The sequence below is a fragment of the Fragaria vesca genome, linkage group LG6 (genome assembly GCF_000184155.1).
Source record: "Fragaria vesca subsp. vesca linkage group LG6, FraVesHawaii_1.0, whole genome shotgun sequence".
NCBI classification, from domain to species: Eukaryota; Viridiplantae; Streptophyta; class Magnoliopsida; order Rosales; family Rosaceae; genus Fragaria; species Fragaria vesca.
Window position 1 is genome coordinate 29,469,267 of NC_020496.1, and position 20,501 is coordinate 29,489,767.

The following is a 20,501-nucleotide window of genomic DNA, read 5'->3' on the forward strand; positions in this document are numbered from 1 at the left end:
AATAGACTATTATTCGTCGGCTTTAGTTATTTTTATTTTTTAATTACAAACTTTAGCCAACGAATATTTTAAATTCTTCGTCGGCTAAAGTCGGAGAAAAAACCGACGACATGTCTTTTGTCGGCTAAACTCTAGGACTATAGCCGACGAATACCTTAAATATTTCATCGGCTAAAGTCTAGGAAGATAACCGACCACATTTTTTTGGTCGGCTAAACTCTGGTCTATAGCCGACGACTTCTACATGTGTCGTCGGCTAAAGTCACCACAGACGACCTTTTCCCGACGAAATCTTAGCTGACGAATTAAGCTGACAGGCCGACGAAAATTTTTCGTCGGCTAAAGTGCTTGTCCTGGTAGTGATAGTACATGTGATTACGACAGTAGTCGAAATTCAGGTAATGAATTTTAGAGAAGAGATTTTTATTTCTTTTATTTTGATGCGTAGTAATAGTGGAGAAGAGTTACGTTTTAGGGAAGAGGAAGTTTCTTTTTTTTTCCTTAAAAATTGATGAATGTTTTTGTAAGTAAACATACAAATAAAATATGATGTGAAATGTAAAATAATAAAGGTGTGTATTAAGAGATTAGAGGTGTGTATTTAAAATTTCTCATATAAAATATGAAAAAGAAAAAAATATTACAATAAACTACCGGCCGAATATATTTTTGAAACTAAGAATTACAATCTCATTTCTCTCATTTTTACAAAAGAAGGTAGTGAAGTAAAACAATGAGGGGAGGAATAGTCAACTTATTCTAAGTAATATGTACTAAGTTTCATACTTTCATACATGTGAAGTTGGTTTAAAGGGAAACCATAATGTGGAATTTGTTACAAGTTCGGTCATGTTAAGAAAAATTTGTAACTACAAGGGTAGCATGACTAACATCAACAAGGTAACTACATTGAAGGACAATGTGATACCAACATGTTCTAGTGTCAGCTATGTTGCGGCCATTATGGTGTATTAGAATGTGTAACTTGTTGATAGTGTTTTGCAGTCATCAGCATATGACTGCAAATGCCAACCTTCTCTGTGACATTGACTGCTACAACAACAACAACAAAAAGGTGAATATGAGAAATAAAATGTTGGTGGATATAAAAGGCGAAGGAAACATTATTGTGGAAACTAAAAATGGAAAAACGTTCATCAAAAATTTATGTTGGTTCCAAATGAATCTTGATTAAAATTTGCTAAGTGTTTTGATAGCTCATCGAGCACTCTTATCACCTACATTTTTGTGACAACACTTGCAAGATCTTCAAGAGAGGGAGCAATAGGAAGTTGAGGGTGGAAGTTTAAATGAAGAGGAACAAAAGTTTTTTTTCGGACTCTTAAGTATGTTGCTGAGAGTGTAAAAAAAATAGAGCTACATGGTAATCCTTAGCTCTTGCATCAAAGACTTGGACATTTGCATAAAAAAAAAATGCAGGATCGATAACCAAAAATCCAAGAAGTTACTAATGTGTGTGAAGGTTGTGCACTTATAAAACAGCATGTAATCTCATTCCAAAAAGAGTAATGTTATATGTACCACCTTTTAGGGAACCATCTAAATTCCACCTTAGGTGGTACCTTATGTGGCATAGCCACTTCATCAAAGCCTAATTTATGACTCATCTATATTTTTATATTTTCTTAATTACAAAATTCATATTTCTTTTTTCACTTTCATGATTTTAACTTTTACCCTAATTTTTTCCATCTTTTCTCTAATCTAATGTGTCGTCTTCCTCTCCATCAAACATCCAACTTCCATTCTATTCTCTCCTCTCTCACCAATTGCTAAAAAAAGGGGCTAAAGGGGCCAAATAAAATGGGTATATATAGACATCATCTGGCTCAACCTATGCTTTTGGTGTTGATTTCATCCATATTATTGATCTGGGTATATTGGTCGAAGTGTATGAAAGCTTTGAGTTACACGTACTAGAACTTTATACCTTCAGTAAGTGTTGAAGCTATATTTAAACAAGAGTTATAGAGATGATTCAAGATCCAATTGAAGAACACAATACCATGCTAAACCAAAATTCAAATCCACATTACATGAACCCTAATTCCAAACATTTTATTTGTATTTCATACACAAACAGGAAAAAAAACCAACCAAAGTGGTGGTTTGTGAGGAAACCAAAATCAAATAGAGGAATTGATCAATTGAAAATGAAGTGTGAGGCTTGACAAAAGAGAATAGAAAGACGTTGCAGAATTTTTTTAGAATAGAAGACTTCGCCATATGCGAACAGAAGAGAGTTGAAGATGTTTGCATATTAGATCACAAGATAAAAAAATAGGGTTAAAAAAATAAAACTAAGAAACTAAAACAAAAAAATAAATTATCGTAATAAATAAAAATAGAAATATAAAAGAATAAGAAATCAAGTTTTGAATGACGGTGGGTATGTCACATTAGCTGCTACGTAAGGTGGGTTGTAGGGTGGTTCCTCAAATGTGTACACCTACATTACTACTTACCAAAAAAAAAAATGAGGGAGCACAATTGCAATTTCTATCGGGAAGCTTTTACATCCTTTACGTTTTCCTTTTTCATAGTCTTATGTTTCTACTTGTTCAGTCTTCCATCTCACAGACTTCTATAACCAATTTCTAGTGGTTGTCCATATGATATGCCAACGTACCTTGCGGCAGTACAAATGGGGCAGTTCTTGAAGTTTGAAGAACTCTTTCATCCTGAGTAATCTCTCTCTCTAGATTGGGTTCCAAATTCTACCCTAGTCGATTTTGCAAAGTCACGCAACCCTTAATAGTCATCCCTTCAAGCTTGTATCCACGTCTCTCAAAAGCTTGTTTGCCATGGCTTGACACTTTGACAGAGTTCTGTGTCATAAGAGCATTTGCACCGATGCGTCAATTTGGTAGGCAATTAATGGGACCCATCAACTTTCTTCAAATATATATAGCAATGCACCGGTTTGAAATTGCCCGGGCAATTTGCTAGGACCCATGTTATAGTAATTGCCATGCCAATTCAATTGTCAATTTTTGACCATTAAATTGCTTGAGCAATTTAGTGGAGCCCACTGATAAATATAAACTTTTCACACCTATATTTGTTTTTTGCCTCTAAAAACTGATATTTTTTCACAAAATAATTAATGTTGTACAAGCAATCTCATTATTAATTAACCAAATTATAAGTTTAACATTTTTAATTAATGAATTACCATTATATGAATAGTGAATTAGCAGGGACAATTTAATTGACAAATCAGCAATTGCTCTTGCCTAGCGGGTGCAAATGCTCTAAGGCCAAGGGTAAGTTGAAAGCGCAACTATCTTCATGACTCGTTACTCACTTACTCGTGTGAATTACCATGTACGTAGATAGTAAACCATGCCGAGAAGATTGTATCGTTGATTTAGCAAGCATGTCCATGCTTAAAACTTCACGATCTTCCGATATGCAGCTCTGCTATTCCTTGAAATGTTCTTTTCTAGGCAATAAGCTATAGTGAACACTCTAAATCCAATCAACATACAGGTTTCTGAAAACACTACATTCTTCTCTGATGGATGCCGCAGTCATGTAGAGCTGTTGTTTGATACTCTTGCCAAGTTGAAACCTTCTTTTTATGGATCTGACACTAAATATTTGCTTACAAAATCTCGGTAAGAATTTCAATCGAACTGGTACGCTCTACCAATTCCGGTGGCTGCCATGTGAATGTGGCTAGTGCTTTTTGAATATACAATCTGGCCCTCCTTTGCTTATTACATGTAACGTAGATATTCATATATAACAAGTTATTAGCATAACTCTTAGCTAGTGTCGTGGACAATTTTGAGACTATATGTCCTCAAACTCTCAAGGTACGTATGTTGGGCTTGACAATAATCTTTGTAGTTTGTTTTCCTGTTCTGGGAATGACATGCATCGACGTATTGGTCGTTAACTCATTTGATCAAGTTAATTAGTTATCATATGAATTATGAATGGAGGTCTGGATGCGAACTTGAGAGTTTTTCTTCATAAATTCATCTTTTGTAAGATGATATTGATAGCCTCATCCATGATTGTCCACAACATAAGTACATGCAAATATAAACTTAACCCAAGGAGAAGCAGACTAAAATTTCAAAACGTAGAAACCTGTATTAATCTTACAATTCCAGGGGAAGATTTCATACATCGATTCTAGAGTACATGTAGACATTAGATACATTTCAATGGATATCAAACTAAGCACAAATCAACCACAAAAGGACCAAATAAAAAACTTCCCTAATTATTCTGCAACCTATACAGAGCTCAGGAGGGATAGGAGGGGGAGAAGAACTACCACGAACCCGAAACGAATGGTTGCATATATCGGTTTCTAAAGGAGATCGAGCGAAATCTAGACTTGAAGCAGAGCATTTTCAGGCTTGCAAGGTCAAGAAAACTCGAACATTCTTCGTGGAGTTCAGAAAAGAAAAGAATGAATATAACAAGAATAAGCTCAGGAGAGATATCGCCATGACTTCTAATTCCATGCTTTCGTTAGTGTTTTCATATGCTTCTCTTTCCCCATGAACAAAAGGAGCACCAAGCAGAGAGCCATGGTCAAGACTCGAAGCAAAAAAAATCTGCAGAGAAGATGAGGAAGAAGGAGAAGAATGAGGCCAGGAGAAAGAGATACTGATATAGTAGCGCTGGTGAAACAAGGTAGGAGATGAAGGGCAGCTATTTATACCGAGGAATGGTTCACAGAAGGAAATAAAGGCTGGTTGGTATAATAAGGTCTTTAATGGAAAAATAAGGTGATGGGTCTCATTCAAGGTATAGGACTGAATCGAGACTAGGCATAATGATGGTTTGTTTCTTGGGATTCAGAAATCTCCTCTCTATTATTTGTTCTCTTCTTCTTGTTGTCTTCTACCTCTTTCTGACTTTCATTGATCACTCGCTGTTAATTTCTACTATCCAGAATATATAACTCTTATTTTCACCATGTTGTACAAGACCAGCAGTATCACTGAGTAATTTAAACCATTGTGGAACTATGGAAGCGATCGAGTTTGACCATATATATTTGAATTCCCTTTCCCCAGCTAGCTCTGGTAAATCCCAGCCTTCCATATACACATTGCAAGAGATAGAATCATTCAATTTCTCTTCAGAGAGATAGAGAAAGAACAAGATCACAGAGCCCTAGGTAGGTCTCTCTTCGAAGCAACCCTCTCCTCCTTTTGTCTCTCTGTGCAAAGTTGCAAACCTTCCCAGAATCACACCAAAACCAGAACTCTAATTCTCATGTCTTAAGTAATTATTGTACCTCGCCATGATGCATGCAGTAGTCTCAGAATTATTGGGACCTCACTCGATCAGCTAGCCTGAAACTGATACATTGTGAAGTCAATCTCACACGGCCTTCCCCGATTAATAGTGTTCTTGACTTCTTCATCTGTTTCTATTAATTATCTCTGTCGACTCAGAGAGTAGACACTGCAAAACTCTTACATACTCGAGTGCACCCAGCTATAAACCCTAAATATTTTACGCTCTGATTCAGAGTTTCAAACCCGTGAAGATTACTGAGAGGTTTCATCATGAGCCTAGCTACTTTGTCATGCTAATGTCACCTACAGTGATGTGGTGGTCCTAATTACAGGACCAGTTTTGACCAACATGGTCGGCGCAGAGGTACACAGATCATGATCGAGGAGGTTCAAAACTAATTCCCTAGAGATGATGACTTGAGTTAGAGATGCCAATAAACCAGTGTCTTGAACTCTTGATTATCCTGTAATTGTTTTGATCTCCATAGCTAGACTAGACTCTCAATAAACGAAGTCGTTTCATCCATTTACACGATAAGGTGAAAGAACTCGAGAAGCATAATGAATTAACAAAACGACAGCGTTTCGCTTATGAACTATTCAGTAACACTGGGACTGGGTGGTAGTAGTGGGCCGCATTGATTTAGCTTTATGGGTCCTCTTTTTACTCTTTAGAGGTGGAGCCCCTAAGCCCGTATAGGCCCGTGACAGCTGTAACCGCCTAGACGCGCCATGTGTCCGCCTACCCCACAGAAATTATTTAGTTTATAACTTTTCATTTACCCCAAGATTTCTGAAAATCGAGAAAGCTTGCCCCGCTCGCCCAGCACCCTGGCCTCTGTTCCAACTTCCACCATCGTCTTGAATCCACAATCAACCTAAACACGTATTAATAAAACGCCGACGTTTTGTGCTCGGCTTACAATTCCCTCTCGATTAATTCCCATATACACTGTAATTCAAATTCCCGGTATATGCTCGATCGGCTTAGAGATTTAAGATTTGAAAGGCAATTTCAATTATTATGAGAAAAATGAGAGCACAAACAAATAGAAATGGAGAAGTGTCATATGTATCAAACACAAATAGATAAAACCGATTAATTACTAACTATTAATACAATGATCAATATCTTATATTATTTTCATTACATGTATATGTTGTGTCGATTATTTCATATGATGCGATCGTGGCTCGAAATTTATATATGTAAGATAACTTCAAGATCATCAGATTGTTTGGGACTCGCACACTATCGTTGAGGCAAGGACTTTTGAATCAAACTTGACAACTTCATTTCCATGGTGATTGAGGACTTAGGCCGATTTAACGATACCATCGGTGTTATATTTCAAATCAAATTATGCGAAATGACCGTGAGTTAACATCTTAGGCCATCTCCGATAAGGAGGGCCAAGTGAACTCTAGGGCCCTAATTTGTAAAACATGGGCTCCAATAATGAAGGGCTAGAGAGCTAGAGGGGTGGAGGTGAGTGGAGAGGTCCAAATTTGGCCCTCAAGGTGACCTTAGAGCCCTTCTTTGGGGCCCAGAAAAATGAGGCAAAAATTCAAACAAGAAGAAAACCCATGTGATGTAGTTGTTTGAAAATAAAATCTCATGGTCCAACTTCTATGACCGTTGAGATCCAACGGTGAGTATACTTCTTTTTTTTAAATATTTAAAAGGGCTAAATATAGCCCTCCCTTGTTAAAAATGATTGTTGAAGATGATTCATCATTTTATAAATAAATTATATTATTTAAAATGGCTAAATTTTAACCCTGACTCTAATATAGCCCTCCTTATCAGAGATGGCCTTGGTACAAAAATGAAAGCCTTGCAGTCGCGGTCAGTGTAAACTGTGCTGCTTATCGACATACAAACAACTAGTTAGTCAAGACCTGTGGGTGAAGCAATACAATACATATATTATGGTCAGAGTTTCTCTAATTATTGTTGTGCCTTTGACAATTGAACACGAAGATAACGTAGCCACATCGATGATCCCACACTCAAGTTTCAAACCCCATAATTTCTACCTAACAACTCAGATTCATTACTGTAAAGTAAGCAACCACGTAAATTAAACACTACAAAACTACAAACTCTATGTGACTTTAATAGATCCCGAATGACTCACTCAAAGATTCCATACGCAACCTACCTTTAAAAGATCCTAATATAGGAACCTTTTAGAATCTCAATAAAAATCTGAATATATACAAATGGGGACGGGGACGTTTCAGACTGAATTAGGATGAAGGTAGCTAGAAGATGAACTTTGCAAGCCCAGAGAAAAAATCTGGGGAATGCTCGAATTTAGGCAAACATGCACACAGTGTTTGTTTATTATTGTTTCATTAGAGCTAGGGGGCTAGCTATTTACGTGCCATATACGATTCAATTGAAATCATAGACTGCATGTACGTACGTGTGCTTCGATCTTTAGCTAGCTAGGGTTTCAAATCTGATCCAAGCAATAAGAGCATATATACCCAAAAAATTAAGATGCAATTATCTTAGTTAGTACTGATAAGATGATACGATTACATCCCCCAATAACCAGAATTCACTTGTTCTTAAACACTTCTAAACTAGGAAAACTTTCTCTTGATGACCAAGCAACAACTTCTAGCTAGCTAGAAATTCTTCATTATATAAATAATTGGACACGTTCAATTAAGAAGCAACAACGCCCTTGGAAACTCTATCCTTAACTGGTTGAGTGTATGATCGGTAATGGTGGATGGAAAATGAGTGTAACATAATAACACTTTAAAGTACTACACTTTTTAAATTTTAAGTTTTGTGTCTCTAACCAGAACGAAGAAGTGCAATTCTACTAGTTGGCCACTATGAACTAAGATGACAAATAGCACTATAGCGGGTGGTTTAATTTGAACGTTTGATAATCAATCAATCAATTATAAATTACAAGACGTACCTAATTTCTAGGCAACCATGCATTTTAATTAATTGGTGGAGATGATCATAGGCAGATTGGCCAGAGCAAGAGCTCGATCAGAATCTCAAGTGCACTAATCACGTATTAAACAAGTCGTGTATCCATGGTAGTGCCAAAACCGACCCTGATATATAATTATAATCGTGTATATATAACTATATATATAAGCTTGACACAAGTGATCTTGGAAACAATATTGACAAGAATAAACAAAAAATTTGTTTTTAGCCGCTCTAGCTAGCTAATTAGCCTAGACGAAGTTTACATCCTGAATCCACCACTAATTATATATATAAGCCGATGTCAAAGGGGATAACGTACATATATGTGTTAAACTTGCTCATTCAAGAGTGCCAAAAGAGTGCCAAACATGCATGACTCTAATGAAATTTTGTTGAAGCATCGATCTCTTGCTTTTGGTTGTAAACACATAGAGGTAAGTTACGTTGACAACTCACAAACCTTTCATACTCATCTATAATGTGGAACCCTAACTAAGACTTCATATATATATAAATACGATTCAAAGTCATGCATGGTTATAATGGATATGCACGCATCTTTCTTCGAAAACGATCGCATTGCACGCATCTTCATTTTTCGAGAACTCGAATTATATCCACAAGCTATCATTCTTTTCATCGCGTCCTTTCCAAACGCCAAGTACTAATTAAGGATATGATAACTGCAGTCAATTATATATGTAACTTTGGGTACTGGTGGCATGGTAAGGTTCGTTTCCATGTCATGTCACAGTCATATATTTTCTGGAGATCGAGTGGCTCAACATTTGGGACTCTTTTCGTTTGTAATGTTGTTTAGTGCATGGGACGTCGATGTGATTGAATTGAATGTTAGAGACGAGACTCTTCTGGTACTGTTTAAAGGACTTGATCAGTGAGATCCACTCCATCTCCTTTAAATTACAGATCGAGTTCTTTAGCGACTGATTAAGCCTCCTCCCAAGAGCTATCTCTAAGTTGAATTTAGCTTTTGAACGTTTACGTTTTCTTTGCATACTCCAATTTCGACTTCATTGTCGATTTTAGAAAGTATATATTCAAAACAATTAGAAAGTATATATAGGGATCGATCCAAAACAATTAGTATATATTCATCATTCTAAATAGTATGTTCATCATATGTATGCATCAAACCGCCACTCACTCGTAAGGGTAACCATATTCAAAAATAATAATAATTAATGGATTAATATAGGTAGACATAATTGGAGTTCAATATATCTACGTCAATTGGCATGTATTGATCGATGGAGACGCTGGTCCTTCATAAATCATTGTATTCCAGAATTCAATTATTTGGTGAAAAGTTGACAATAGAGGCTGAAATTTTGAGCAAACTCTAAACAATTGATAAGATAATCACCTCTAAAGTCCGAAAACTTCAATCAAATGACCAAAATATATAATGCTCATATCTGACTTGGAATCATTTGATCAACTGATTAATTCTAATGTTCGATCAACCGACTAAAAAAAACAGAAAAGAACTGAAATTTGTTCAGTCATTCTTATTTGAAGTCGACATATGTTTAGTCCTTGTAGTTTTATTTTAATCTGAATAGTCTTTAAAGTCACAATTTTTCATCCAAATAGTCCTTATGGTTTTATTTTAATCTGAATAGTCCTTAAAGTCATGATTTTTCATCAAAATAGTTATTCCGACAATTTTCTCAGTTAAAGGTCTTAAGGACTATTTATGAAAAATCATGACTTTAAGGACTATTCAGATTAAAATAAAACTATAAGGACTATTTGGATGAAAAATCGTGACTTTAAGGACTATTCGGATTAAAATAAAACCATAAGAACTAAACAGATATCAACTTTAAACCACAAGAACTATACAATATTTTATTTAAAAAAAAAATACATACGACTAATAATTGAGCAAACCACAACGCGCATATTTCCTCGCTTAGCTTCAATACTGCAATAATTTCAGATCTAAGAACTGCTCTTGATTGAATGATTGGGACGATGAATATACGAAGAAACAAAACACAGTCAGCAATGAGTAAGAAAAACACATAAGAACGAAGTGGCATGGTGCTCCCCTTTGCACTTTGTGGCGTAGGGTCTTTTGGCGCCAAAATTACTAATAAGACGAAATAACAAAGTACGTGGCGCAGGGGCATCGCAATTTCGGAAAGCCCCACATTGTATATGCAGGTTCGAATATTCCTTAGAATGTACCATTTATATGCCTCTTCTTCCAAACTTTATATCATTAGGCGACACTATTCCAATATATATTAAGTGGCATGGCACGCCCTTTTATTCTTTGTGAGGCAGATTTTGGATCCTTCGTTTGAAGAGGGATCTTTTTAAATTTGGTTGATAGTTTATTTGGGATGTTAAGTATGTTCGATGAATCCACAAGTGGTAAGACATTGATGTTAATATAGTCATGAAATTATATGATTGGAGCTTTGAAGCTGTGATTGAAGCATTGAAATGGCCGAATTGGGGAATAAAGTAGCCCAATGTTTACTTAATTTTTATAATTGAAGTATTTTGGGAGAAAATCGTTGTCATCTAATCGTCAATGATATGTGTTCAAATCTCGAAAGTAGACGCAATTCAAAATGTACAACTGCAACAACAACAAGATGATTACGTCTCTAACTAATAGAATTTTTACTCAATTTTGGTTAACGATCACGCCACTGACTAGGTTTGCGATCATGTTGATTTGAGATAAAGATTATCTAAATTTAGTTCAACATCACTTAATCGTTTAACAATTAAGAGTTAATTTTTACATTATATTTACTTAATTACAATAAATTAAATTATAGATTTTTCTATTATGCCTGCGACAAGAGGTTTGAACCTTCCCACTCAAGCTATATATGGCCTACTATCTACCAAAGAAGATAAGTGCTCTTTGGACATTTGTCTTGCATTACTTGTGAAGCAACCATATTAACCAAGTTGACAAAATGTAGGAAAGATATAGAAAAAACTAAGTTCAAATTTTAAATTTATACGAGAAAAATTGCTCAATAATATGAACAAAATATAAAAAGTACTTTCATGTGTGGTGAGGCAAATTCACAAATCTAGCTCTTATTGTCGTATCTCTTAAATATTTCAATAAAAATATATTGATTAATAATTTGACAAAAAAACTCTTCTACGCTGTTTGCAACATAGGGTTTAACTTTTCTTTTTGAAAATAAGGGCCAATGCGACTGACTTCAACTCTTAATTAATACCTAAATCCCTGATTACAAGAGTTAAAGCATCTTAAATAGTAAAAAAAGTCTCCACTAATCATAAGTATTCAACATCGCACCAACTAAATATGAATTAGTCATATTAGTAATCTGCACAGCTCCATTTGATTTACACCGGTGCGACAATGCCAATCGAAGACATAATTCAGCTTTTCCACTATGACGTCGATCAAATATATCCGACAAAGGTTTAACTTCTATTAAAACATGAATTTACGTGTACAATGGGTCTGGGTGGGGGGCATTATGCATAAACTTCATATTACAAATGTTAGAGCATCTCCAATAGTAACATGAGCCTCCACTAAACAGAAGTATTCAACAATGCATCAGAAAACAAAACCTTTCATATTAGTATCGTATGCAACTCCATTTGCTTCACACCAGTGACATAACGGAAAGACAACGTCAAAACGAATTCATATTAAGGTTTCCCACTATGTTGTCGACCATAAACATTTCTAACGATCTATTAAAACATAGACTTCCAGGTTGCCTAGATTTCTTTCTACACTCAAATCAAGCTAGTGAATTTTCTCCACTCTTTTGGCTAACTCTAACTTTTCATTACAACTTCGCTCAAAGGACCTAAGAAGAAAAAAAATGAAAGAATTTCAATCACACTGCATAAAAAACCATTTCGGCTAATTTTTCTCTTAATAATTTCACTCACCAAAATCCACGCCGTCTCTATTTCATTCTACGCTTTTACATATTTAAATTTTAATAACTGTTAATCAAAGTGGGCCACCTGACTCTCATTTTCCAACTGTCCCTCACGGCGTCACCCAAAAAAGAAGAAAAAAGGCAAGGAATATCCGAAATGATCCCCCGAGACCCTCCCACCTATAAATACCCCTCTCCACCTCTTTCTTTCTTCCACTGTCGTCGTCGCTCTTTCCCTCCCTTCCCTCTCTCTCTCTCTCTCTCTCGTCTCTCTCTCTCTCTCTCTCTCTACTCGTCTCTCACTCTCTACCGTACGTACCGTACGTACGTACCGTACGTACGTACGTACCGTACGTACGTACGTACGTACGTACGTCGTAAACGTTACGTACGTCTNACTNATNATCNCTACTCCTCGTGTCGTCGTCGTCGTACGTCGACTTCGTTGTCTTCTTCTTTACGTTGTTAAGGTAAGAAGTAAGTAGTAGTAAGTAGTACTACTGAGTAATAACGTAAAAGAAAGGTAAGAAAGTAGTACGTAGTACGAGTTGTTAAACCGGTTTAACGGTTTATTAACGGGACTTTAAACCGTTTTCTTCGGTAAGGGAAAAGGTAAAGTTTAACGGTTACGTTTTTTTCCGTTTTAGGTTTTTAACCTTAAACCGGTTTTACGTTAAACTTTAAACGTTAAGGTTAAATTCGGAACGTTACCGTAAAAACGGTTAAAACTTTAAACGTTAACCGTAACGTTTACGTTAACCTTAACCTTACCGTTACCTACCGACCGGTCCGGTACCGTAAAACCAAAAACGTAAAAAAACGGAAAAAACGAAACGGAAAGGTAAAGTACGTAACGTAACTACGTACCGTACCGAACCCGTACCCGTACCCACCTAACTAACCTACCTACCTACCTCCTTACCTTCTTCTTCCTACTCGTCGTCGTCTCTCTCCTCCTCCTCCTCTCTCTCTCTCTCTCTCTCTCTCTCTCTCTCTCTCTCTCCAAACCTGACATGAAACTGGAGCTCCATCACGAAACCGACGAGATGTGCCGCACAATCCAAGTCGTCGGAGACGTCCTCCACCTCTCCCCGTCCGTCGCCTCCGCCGCCGCCGCTGACGGAGGAGAAGAGTGCGCCGATGATCTCTTCATGCCTCCGCTCAACTTCGCCATGGTCGATAACGGCATTTTCCGGTCCGGCTTCCCCGACTCCAGCAACTTCTCCTTCCTCCAAACCCTAGGCCTCCGCTCCATCATGTAAGCCCTTCGCTTCCTTCTCTACACGCCACTCAGCTCTGAGTTTTGCTGATTCTGTACGGCTCAGCTATTTTTGAAGTTTGAAGTCTGATTTGATGGAATTGAAGTAAAAATTCATGTGTTAATTTGATTGTTATATGTGACTTGTAGATGTCTGTGTCCGGAGCCGTATCCAGAGACGAACGTGGAGTTCCTTAAGTCGAATGGGATTAAGCTTTTTCAATTTGGGATCGAAGGCTATAAGGTAGTTGCTGAATCTCCTGAGTTTTCTTATTTTTCTGATCTAATAATTTTCGGCTTAATAAGTTGGTAGTATGTGAATCGATGCTGCTCATTTGGATCGAATCTTTGAATTGCGATATTGTACTGTTCCATCATCTTTTAGAAAGAGATAAGATGCGAATAGAGGTTTTGGAGGCTGCTGTTAGTTGCCGGACATTAGGGGAACATATCAGGCTGTGGCTAAAAATCATAAATTATACCAGAATTGCATGTTCACTAGTATTTCTGGTGAAGAAGAGCTAGTTAGTTTGGTCACGATATCTCTAATTTTTGTGGTACCAAATTGTTCAATAAAACTAGAAAATACGATATGTATGTCCTTCATGCCTAACTGATTCTCCTTATCAAGAAACTTTAGTTGTTGATTCATAATAGCTCATTTATTGTGGTTCTCCTGCTGTTATTTGATTATTAAGTTCAACAATTACATTTTAATTTAATTTAATTTAATTTAAAAAGGGGACTTTTCCTTTTGGATTTTCTTTTTCTTTTGGTTAGGATGATGGGTCCTCTGGCCTCTTCATCTCTGACATATGACATGCACTGTTGTGTTTGTGAATATTCCTGTTGTGCTTATGTGATCCAAAATAGATCGCATGTATATGTTAGTTTCATTGTTCAAAGGCCTATTCATTCACTATGATTCTGGGGGAAACGACTATTGTTTTTTTCATATGGTTCTATTGCAATGTTAACAGTGAGCAATTGCAACTTGGCTTTGTTATGTTTAGCACTGTGTCTATTAAATTTGTGTCTGCATATTTTCTTGGAACTAATTTTGACCGATTTACAAACTTCATCTGATCTTAATTGTTTAAACTTAAAGTATTCTTATTTCAAGCATAATTATTTAAGGTAATACTCAAAATTTTCTGTGTGCATTGTGCACTCTCTGTTCATATAGTTTCTACTCTCATTTGGAGTCTACCAGTATGGTACACTATCATTTATTTGAAAGTACTCCTCATTAACTACCTTTACAATCATGTTGCCTTTAGCTAGCTCTTCACTAAGCTGTGAGATTTCCCTAGGTAAATTATCAGGAACAAGTCATCGGATGTTCTAAACAGCTAAATATAGAGGTTTGGAATTCCTGGGGGACCAGAATTGTGTCCAATAACTTTTATTAGATTTGAATTATGTATATTATTTAACAAATACTCTGGTTCGAGCACATCTGACATAACATATGGAAACATGATAACTAGTCCATCTTAAATTTATTATATGATCATAGCTCTGCAGTAAGCTCTCCAGTATCCGCATTATAGGTCTCTCTGTTTGGTTACAGGAGTTAAAGACGGTACATGTGAACTTATAAAGTTGTGACCTACATAAAACTCTAGCTTTCTATGACTACAAATAACCATAGAATATAGTCACAGAGTATTGGATATCTCTTCAAGCAAATCAAAAGAGATATGGTGGCAATGGTGCAGGAGGAAATTTTACACCTATACTAGATTGATTTTGAGAATTACCTAAGATAAATCTTTATTTTTAAAGAAGCAACATTCTTATCTCTTACTGCAATTGAGTGGTTTAGATTCATTTATCCTAAACTGCAGATTACTTAGCCATGTTAATAACCTTCTACAGTGGTTGAACAACTTAGCTACTCCGTATGGAAGGAAATTACTGATGAATCCGGGTTGATAAATATGCAGTTGATTGCTTTAATGTTAGGTGAAATTTGGAATTAAATATGGAAATTGATGTTTAAAATTGCAAATTTCAGGAGCCTTTTGTAAACATCCCGGAGGATACAATCCGTGAAGCACTAAAAGTTGTCCTTGGTATGCAATAAATTCACAATGTCATGCTTTTCTTTTCTGAAATTACCAGAATTCCAGCCGTGTGAGTTGCTTACATTTATTTACTTCCCTGCATTGCAGATGTAAGGAATCACCCGATCTTAATTCATTGCAAAAGAGGGAAGGTATGCACACTGTTGGTTTCGTTTGTACTTATTTCCTGATATCAAGTACTCCATCATATTTTAAATGATCGCTAACTTTGATTTCATTTTCAGCATCGAACTGGTTGTGTGGTTGGATGCTTGAGAAAACTGCAGAGGTGGTGCCTCTCATCTGTTTTTGATGAGTACCAGCGTTTTGCAGCTGCCAAAGCCAGAATTGCAGATCAGAGGTTTATGGAGATGTTTGATGTTTCTAGTTTGAAACATGTACCAATGCCATTTTCATGTTCGAAGAGGTAAAATCAGCCAGTATTATTGATGGCTTTTGCTTCTTCTTTCTTTAGGTGAAGAAGAGAGTTATAGGATCTACTGTAGAATAAACAGGAAAAAGTGATGACTGATGAGTTCCTAGTATGCATTTCTGAGGAAGGAATTGTTCTTGTTTTTTCCTTATTGAAATAAATAAATTCTACATAATAGCACTTTGTGTGCTTTGAGTGTTACAACCCCTTTTTCGTTAAATCTCACTCAACCCTCTCCACTTTCCCACCTTCCAAACTTTAGTCCTCCTATCCTTTTCTATCCAGTTTGTTACTAATTAAGATTGCAACAAAGGGTGATTGTGGTTGTGGACACTAGATATGCCCGGAATGGTTCTTCAAATTCATGGTTAGCTCGAGTTAAAAGTATAACATTGGTCATCCCCGGAAGGTTTTGGTCTTCTCCGCTTTATCTAGAAGGCAGTGTGCCTACCCATGACTCCTGATTGGGTAGTCAAGAGAGTGCATAATAGTTATCCTAAAACCATATTCTGTAAAGCCTCTCCTTATTTAACTCTATGAGTTTTTGTATGATGCTGAATTTGTGAGTTCATATAAGTCTGTCAAAACTGCCCATATTGGACTCCAGCCTTGTTATTGGAGTTCAACTGGTAATACTATATTTCATAGTATTTCAAATAAGAACAAGGATGAACTTCCTTTTTGTAGTTCTATGCAGTGTTCATTCTGAAAGTATTAGCACAGATATCTGTATTATTTAATGCTTCCTTTGCGTAGGGATTAATGTGAACGAGTCAAGTAACTTGGAAACCAAACAATGCACATCAAATAGAGTAATTTGTGAATCAGGATAGGTATGTCGGCAATGATTAATTTAATCTTAGCTGCTTAAGTAGTGAACTACTTGAAGAAAATATTAAAGGTGTGTTTGACAATGAAAACACAAAGGACATAAGTGCTTTTAGAGCCCTACATTTCCAAACATGTCCACATTTAAACTAGCAAGGCCTTCTTTACATCAAGATTATGATGATGGTAGCTAGTTGCTGTGTGGTATTGTGTAGTTGTTATCCTTGATACCATACAATTGTGGGAAAAGAAGGTCAACTTGGTTATTTTTTAAGGTTGAATGAGGTCTCTTTCATTTATTTTGCCTTAGTTTTTACAAAGCTGGGAAAGTTTATCTGCAGTTACATAGATTGGGATACAACTTTTGGGATTGTAATTTTATAGGGAATGTCTGCTTCAAACTTCAATAAACTTTACTTTAGGGCTACCTAATTAAGCTTTTTGTTAGCTCTTCTTTTGTGTTTGTTTATGTCACCCAGATCTTTCTTAGATACTGAGATCATTCTTGAATTACTCTGACTAAAAATAAAAATAAAGTCAAGAAAGACAAGTGGTTTGATCTTCCTACGTTTTTCTGTTCTGTTCTGACTGGAACCTTATGTATTACAGTATTAGATCCTCCACTCACACAAGTTGAACCCTTTGTGTGGACGTTTAAGGTACCTCTTATCTCATTAACAGAATATCGTTGTGGACTATACAGTCATGTTATGGATACTACTATTTGGGTTCTCTCATGTTTGGTAAAAGATTGAGGAAAAGAAACCGTCGATCTGCAACGGGAAAAAAGATTGATACACAATTGGAAAGCTTTTAGCCCTTTGATTTGGAGATTATTTACTTTGTCCGAATAAAAGAAAAAAGGAATCGTGTTCATTTCGTGAACGAAGCTACTCAAACTTGTGATCGTGTCAACGTCAGAAGTGAATATACATTAGTTTCATTGGAAATTTTTGTATACACGACGTGTATTTACACGACGTAATCTTAACCATTCATAACAATCTATATGTTTGAGCACATGTTTCTATATTATTTCCTCTAATCCTGACAATCTATGTATGTATGTGAAGATACACACCGTGTACTGAAAATGCTCTTTAGTTTCGTCCTGTGTAAGAGTTTCCGCATATTTTATAAACGTGATGCTTGTATGAATGATTGTCAATCTTGAGATATTTTACATTAAGGTTTCCATCGTTAAGAACTCTAGAATGAACACAGTCCCATAAGCTATGAAAGTAGTTATACTTCCCAATCCGAGCTTCATATTTTTTTCGATGTAAATTATCAATGGCTACATCCTTATATCATTGGCATAGATAGATGACAAAGCTCGTTTTAGTGCCAACTTGCCTTCTTTTCCCATCCTGAAAGCAACCGATTTCTTGTTTTTATATTCCTCTTGCGCCTTTGATTGATCTGGAATTTAACTAATTGCTTTTGAAAAAAAAACTTCATCTTCATCATGTCGGCATGACGGCATGTGGTTGCTGCCGAATGGCTTCACGGCTTCAACCTCTTTAGTTTATCACAGATTTTGGAGGCCTTGTTTTCATAAGTTGGACAAGTTTGAGTGATTATATAACTAACAGAATCTAGTTAAGCTTAGTTGGGTTTTGATTATTGCTTAGGGATCTGAGACAGATTATATTATACAGCAAAGTTCTCATGTCTATAGAAACCTTACTATATATTACTATTAGAAACCTTGGTAAATCACTCTCTACAAAAGTACCAACAACAAACTGATGATGCACACAACAGTAGCTATAGTAAACCTTGAAATCTACTTCAAGCAAAAACTTTGCTCAACACGTTCACACCCGTCAACTTAAAGTAGAGTAGATTAAGTTTGTTCTTAATTAAGCTGTAGCAATTGCAGCCAAACTGGGATTGGCTTCAACTGTTTTCATGGCTTCAAATCTGGGTTCCTTGGCCTGGAACTTGAGGCCTGCATAGAGCTTCATGTAGTCATCGAACACGAATTTCGGGTATACTTGATTCTTCTCCTCTGCTTCTTTCTCCACCAAAGATGTTGCCGGGTAGATAACTGCATCACTTCCAGGGTTGTAGAATGAAGCTATTGACATTCTGGTGCCATCTGTCTGGGCAATCACTCTGTGCTCCACACTCTTGTACTTTCCATTAGTAATCACCTATATCCATTCAAACAATTCGGGTATATGAGTGACACAGTCCAGTTAATATACGTATTACATTTTTACCATGAAAGCTATAAAATTTAAATCTATCCGCGTTGTTATAATCTGACAACATAATTAAAATTGTGTTATATACCAACTAATCATGAATTTTATTTCAAAAAATGAGAGACTGTTAGGTCAGAGAAACTTGAATAACAAGTTGAGCGATTAGTACCTCAAGCTGGTCACCAAGGTTAATAACAATGGAGTGGCGCATTGGGGGCACATCAATCCATTCCCCATCCTTGAGGAGCTGAAGGCCACTGACCTTGTCATCCTGGAACAGAAGGATGACGCCGCCGGCGTCGGTGTGAGACCGGAGACCCTTGATGAGGTCCGGGGTGGGGCACGGAGGGTAGTTGCTGACCTTAGTGCCAAAGGTAGGACTACCCTGTGAGCCATAGAAGGCCTTCTTGAGGTACCCTTTCTCCAGTCCAAGATTCTCGCAGAACAAGTCCAAGAGCTCCTCTGCTAGCTTCTCCAGTTTCAGAGCAAACTCCTTCATGACCTTCCTGTACTCTTCGTCGAGATCTGGGACTTCTGAGATGTTGGAGCGAGGAAGGTGCTTGAGGTAGAAGGTGCTCTCCCAGTCCATGTCATTGACCTCAGTGTTAACTGCGTTAAGGCCTTTGCTGGCCACCAGCTCCTTAAATCGTTGCTCCAAACAATTCTTGTAGTGGTCTTTGGTCATCTTCTCCACCGTGTCCAGAAACTCAGTGGCTATCCCATGATTCACCAGCTGCAACATTTGAGAAAAACCCAGAAAATAAGATCGTTGTGTGAATTAGAAAGTAAGAAGCTAAGCATATATGAATCTAGACATGAATAATTACCTCAAAGAAACCCCAGTTCTCACAGGCATCTTTGATGGTTTCCATTGTTGCTTTTCTCTCTTCACCGTTGAGTTTCTCCATGTTGATGACTGGAAAGTTCTCCATTTTTCTCTCTAGCTCTTTTCTCTCTTTCTTTCTCTCAACTCTCAAGTGTTGGCTCAATATTCTTTAATGGAGAGTAGAGTTTGGGGTGTGGGATATTTATAGAGGTTTTAGACATGGCACTGTGTACTACAATCAAGTTGAGAAAAATATAATTAAGTTGCCGTGAGGACACAAACAACTGCATGTAAAAGTGGTCAAGTTCTTCTTGGGGGTAAAACTATAGTACGTGTGATAAAGGGGGCAAGGAAAATGAATAGATTTAGAATCAATATAAACTCAATCGATCCCTTTCAAGTTCCAAAATAATTATAAAAACCCTTTACCCTAGCTTTCATTCTCTATGTAAATTTTTATTTAGGTTATCAGATTTGAAAAGAACTACACATAATCATTTATCGCCAACCGTTAATGAAATTATAGTATATAAGAAATATCAAAAGTTCATATGTTACACCAATTAATACGTTACACCAATTATTACGACAAGAACAAGTCTAACATTATGTAACAATAATGCAACCTAAGCAGGACGCAAGGACCGTAATTAACCTAGCTTGTTCGAGTCTATGATTAGGCTGTGGCC

At 36.6% G+C, this 20,501-nt stretch overlaps 2 protein-coding genes across 3 annotated transcripts in view; one reads left to right on the top strand and one right to left on the bottom strand.

Moving 5' to 3' along the window:
* Positions 1-19,988, bottom strand: part of LOC101298627 (1-aminocyclopropane-1-carboxylate oxidase-like) — a 23,686-nt gene extending 3,698 nt beyond the window's left edge. Inside the window, exons 1-4 of one of the 2 annotated variants that reach the window (XM_004304032.1) lie at positions 19,814-19,988; positions 19,156-19,719; positions 18,567-18,932; positions 13,406-13,407 (exon numbers count right to left, since the gene is read on the bottom strand). In XM_004304032.1, the coding sequence (XP_004304080.1) occupies positions 18,639-18,932; positions 19,156-19,719; positions 19,814-19,918 (963 nt within the window). In that variant the 5' untranslated portion in view covers positions 19,919-19,988 and the 3' untranslated portion in view covers positions 13,406-13,407; positions 18,567-18,638. Of the gene's footprint in view, positions 1-13,405; positions 13,408-18,373; positions 18,933-19,155; positions 19,720-19,813 lie in introns of those variants that run through there. The other variant, XM_004304031.1, reaches the window with a different exon arrangement.
* LOC101299106 (probable tyrosine-protein phosphatase At1g05000-like) lies at positions 13,134-16,784 on the top strand. The gene is made up of 5 exons (XM_004304033.1): positions 13,134-13,443; positions 13,594-13,687; positions 15,464-15,521; positions 15,621-15,664; positions 15,758-16,784. Exons 1-5 carry the CDS (start codon positions 13,199-13,201, stop codon positions 15,941-15,943), a joined length of 627 nt encoding a protein of 208 aa, XP_004304081.1. The 5' UTR covers positions 13,134-13,198; the 3' UTR covers positions 15,944-16,784.
* Positions 19,989-20,501: the final 513 nt, after the last annotated feature.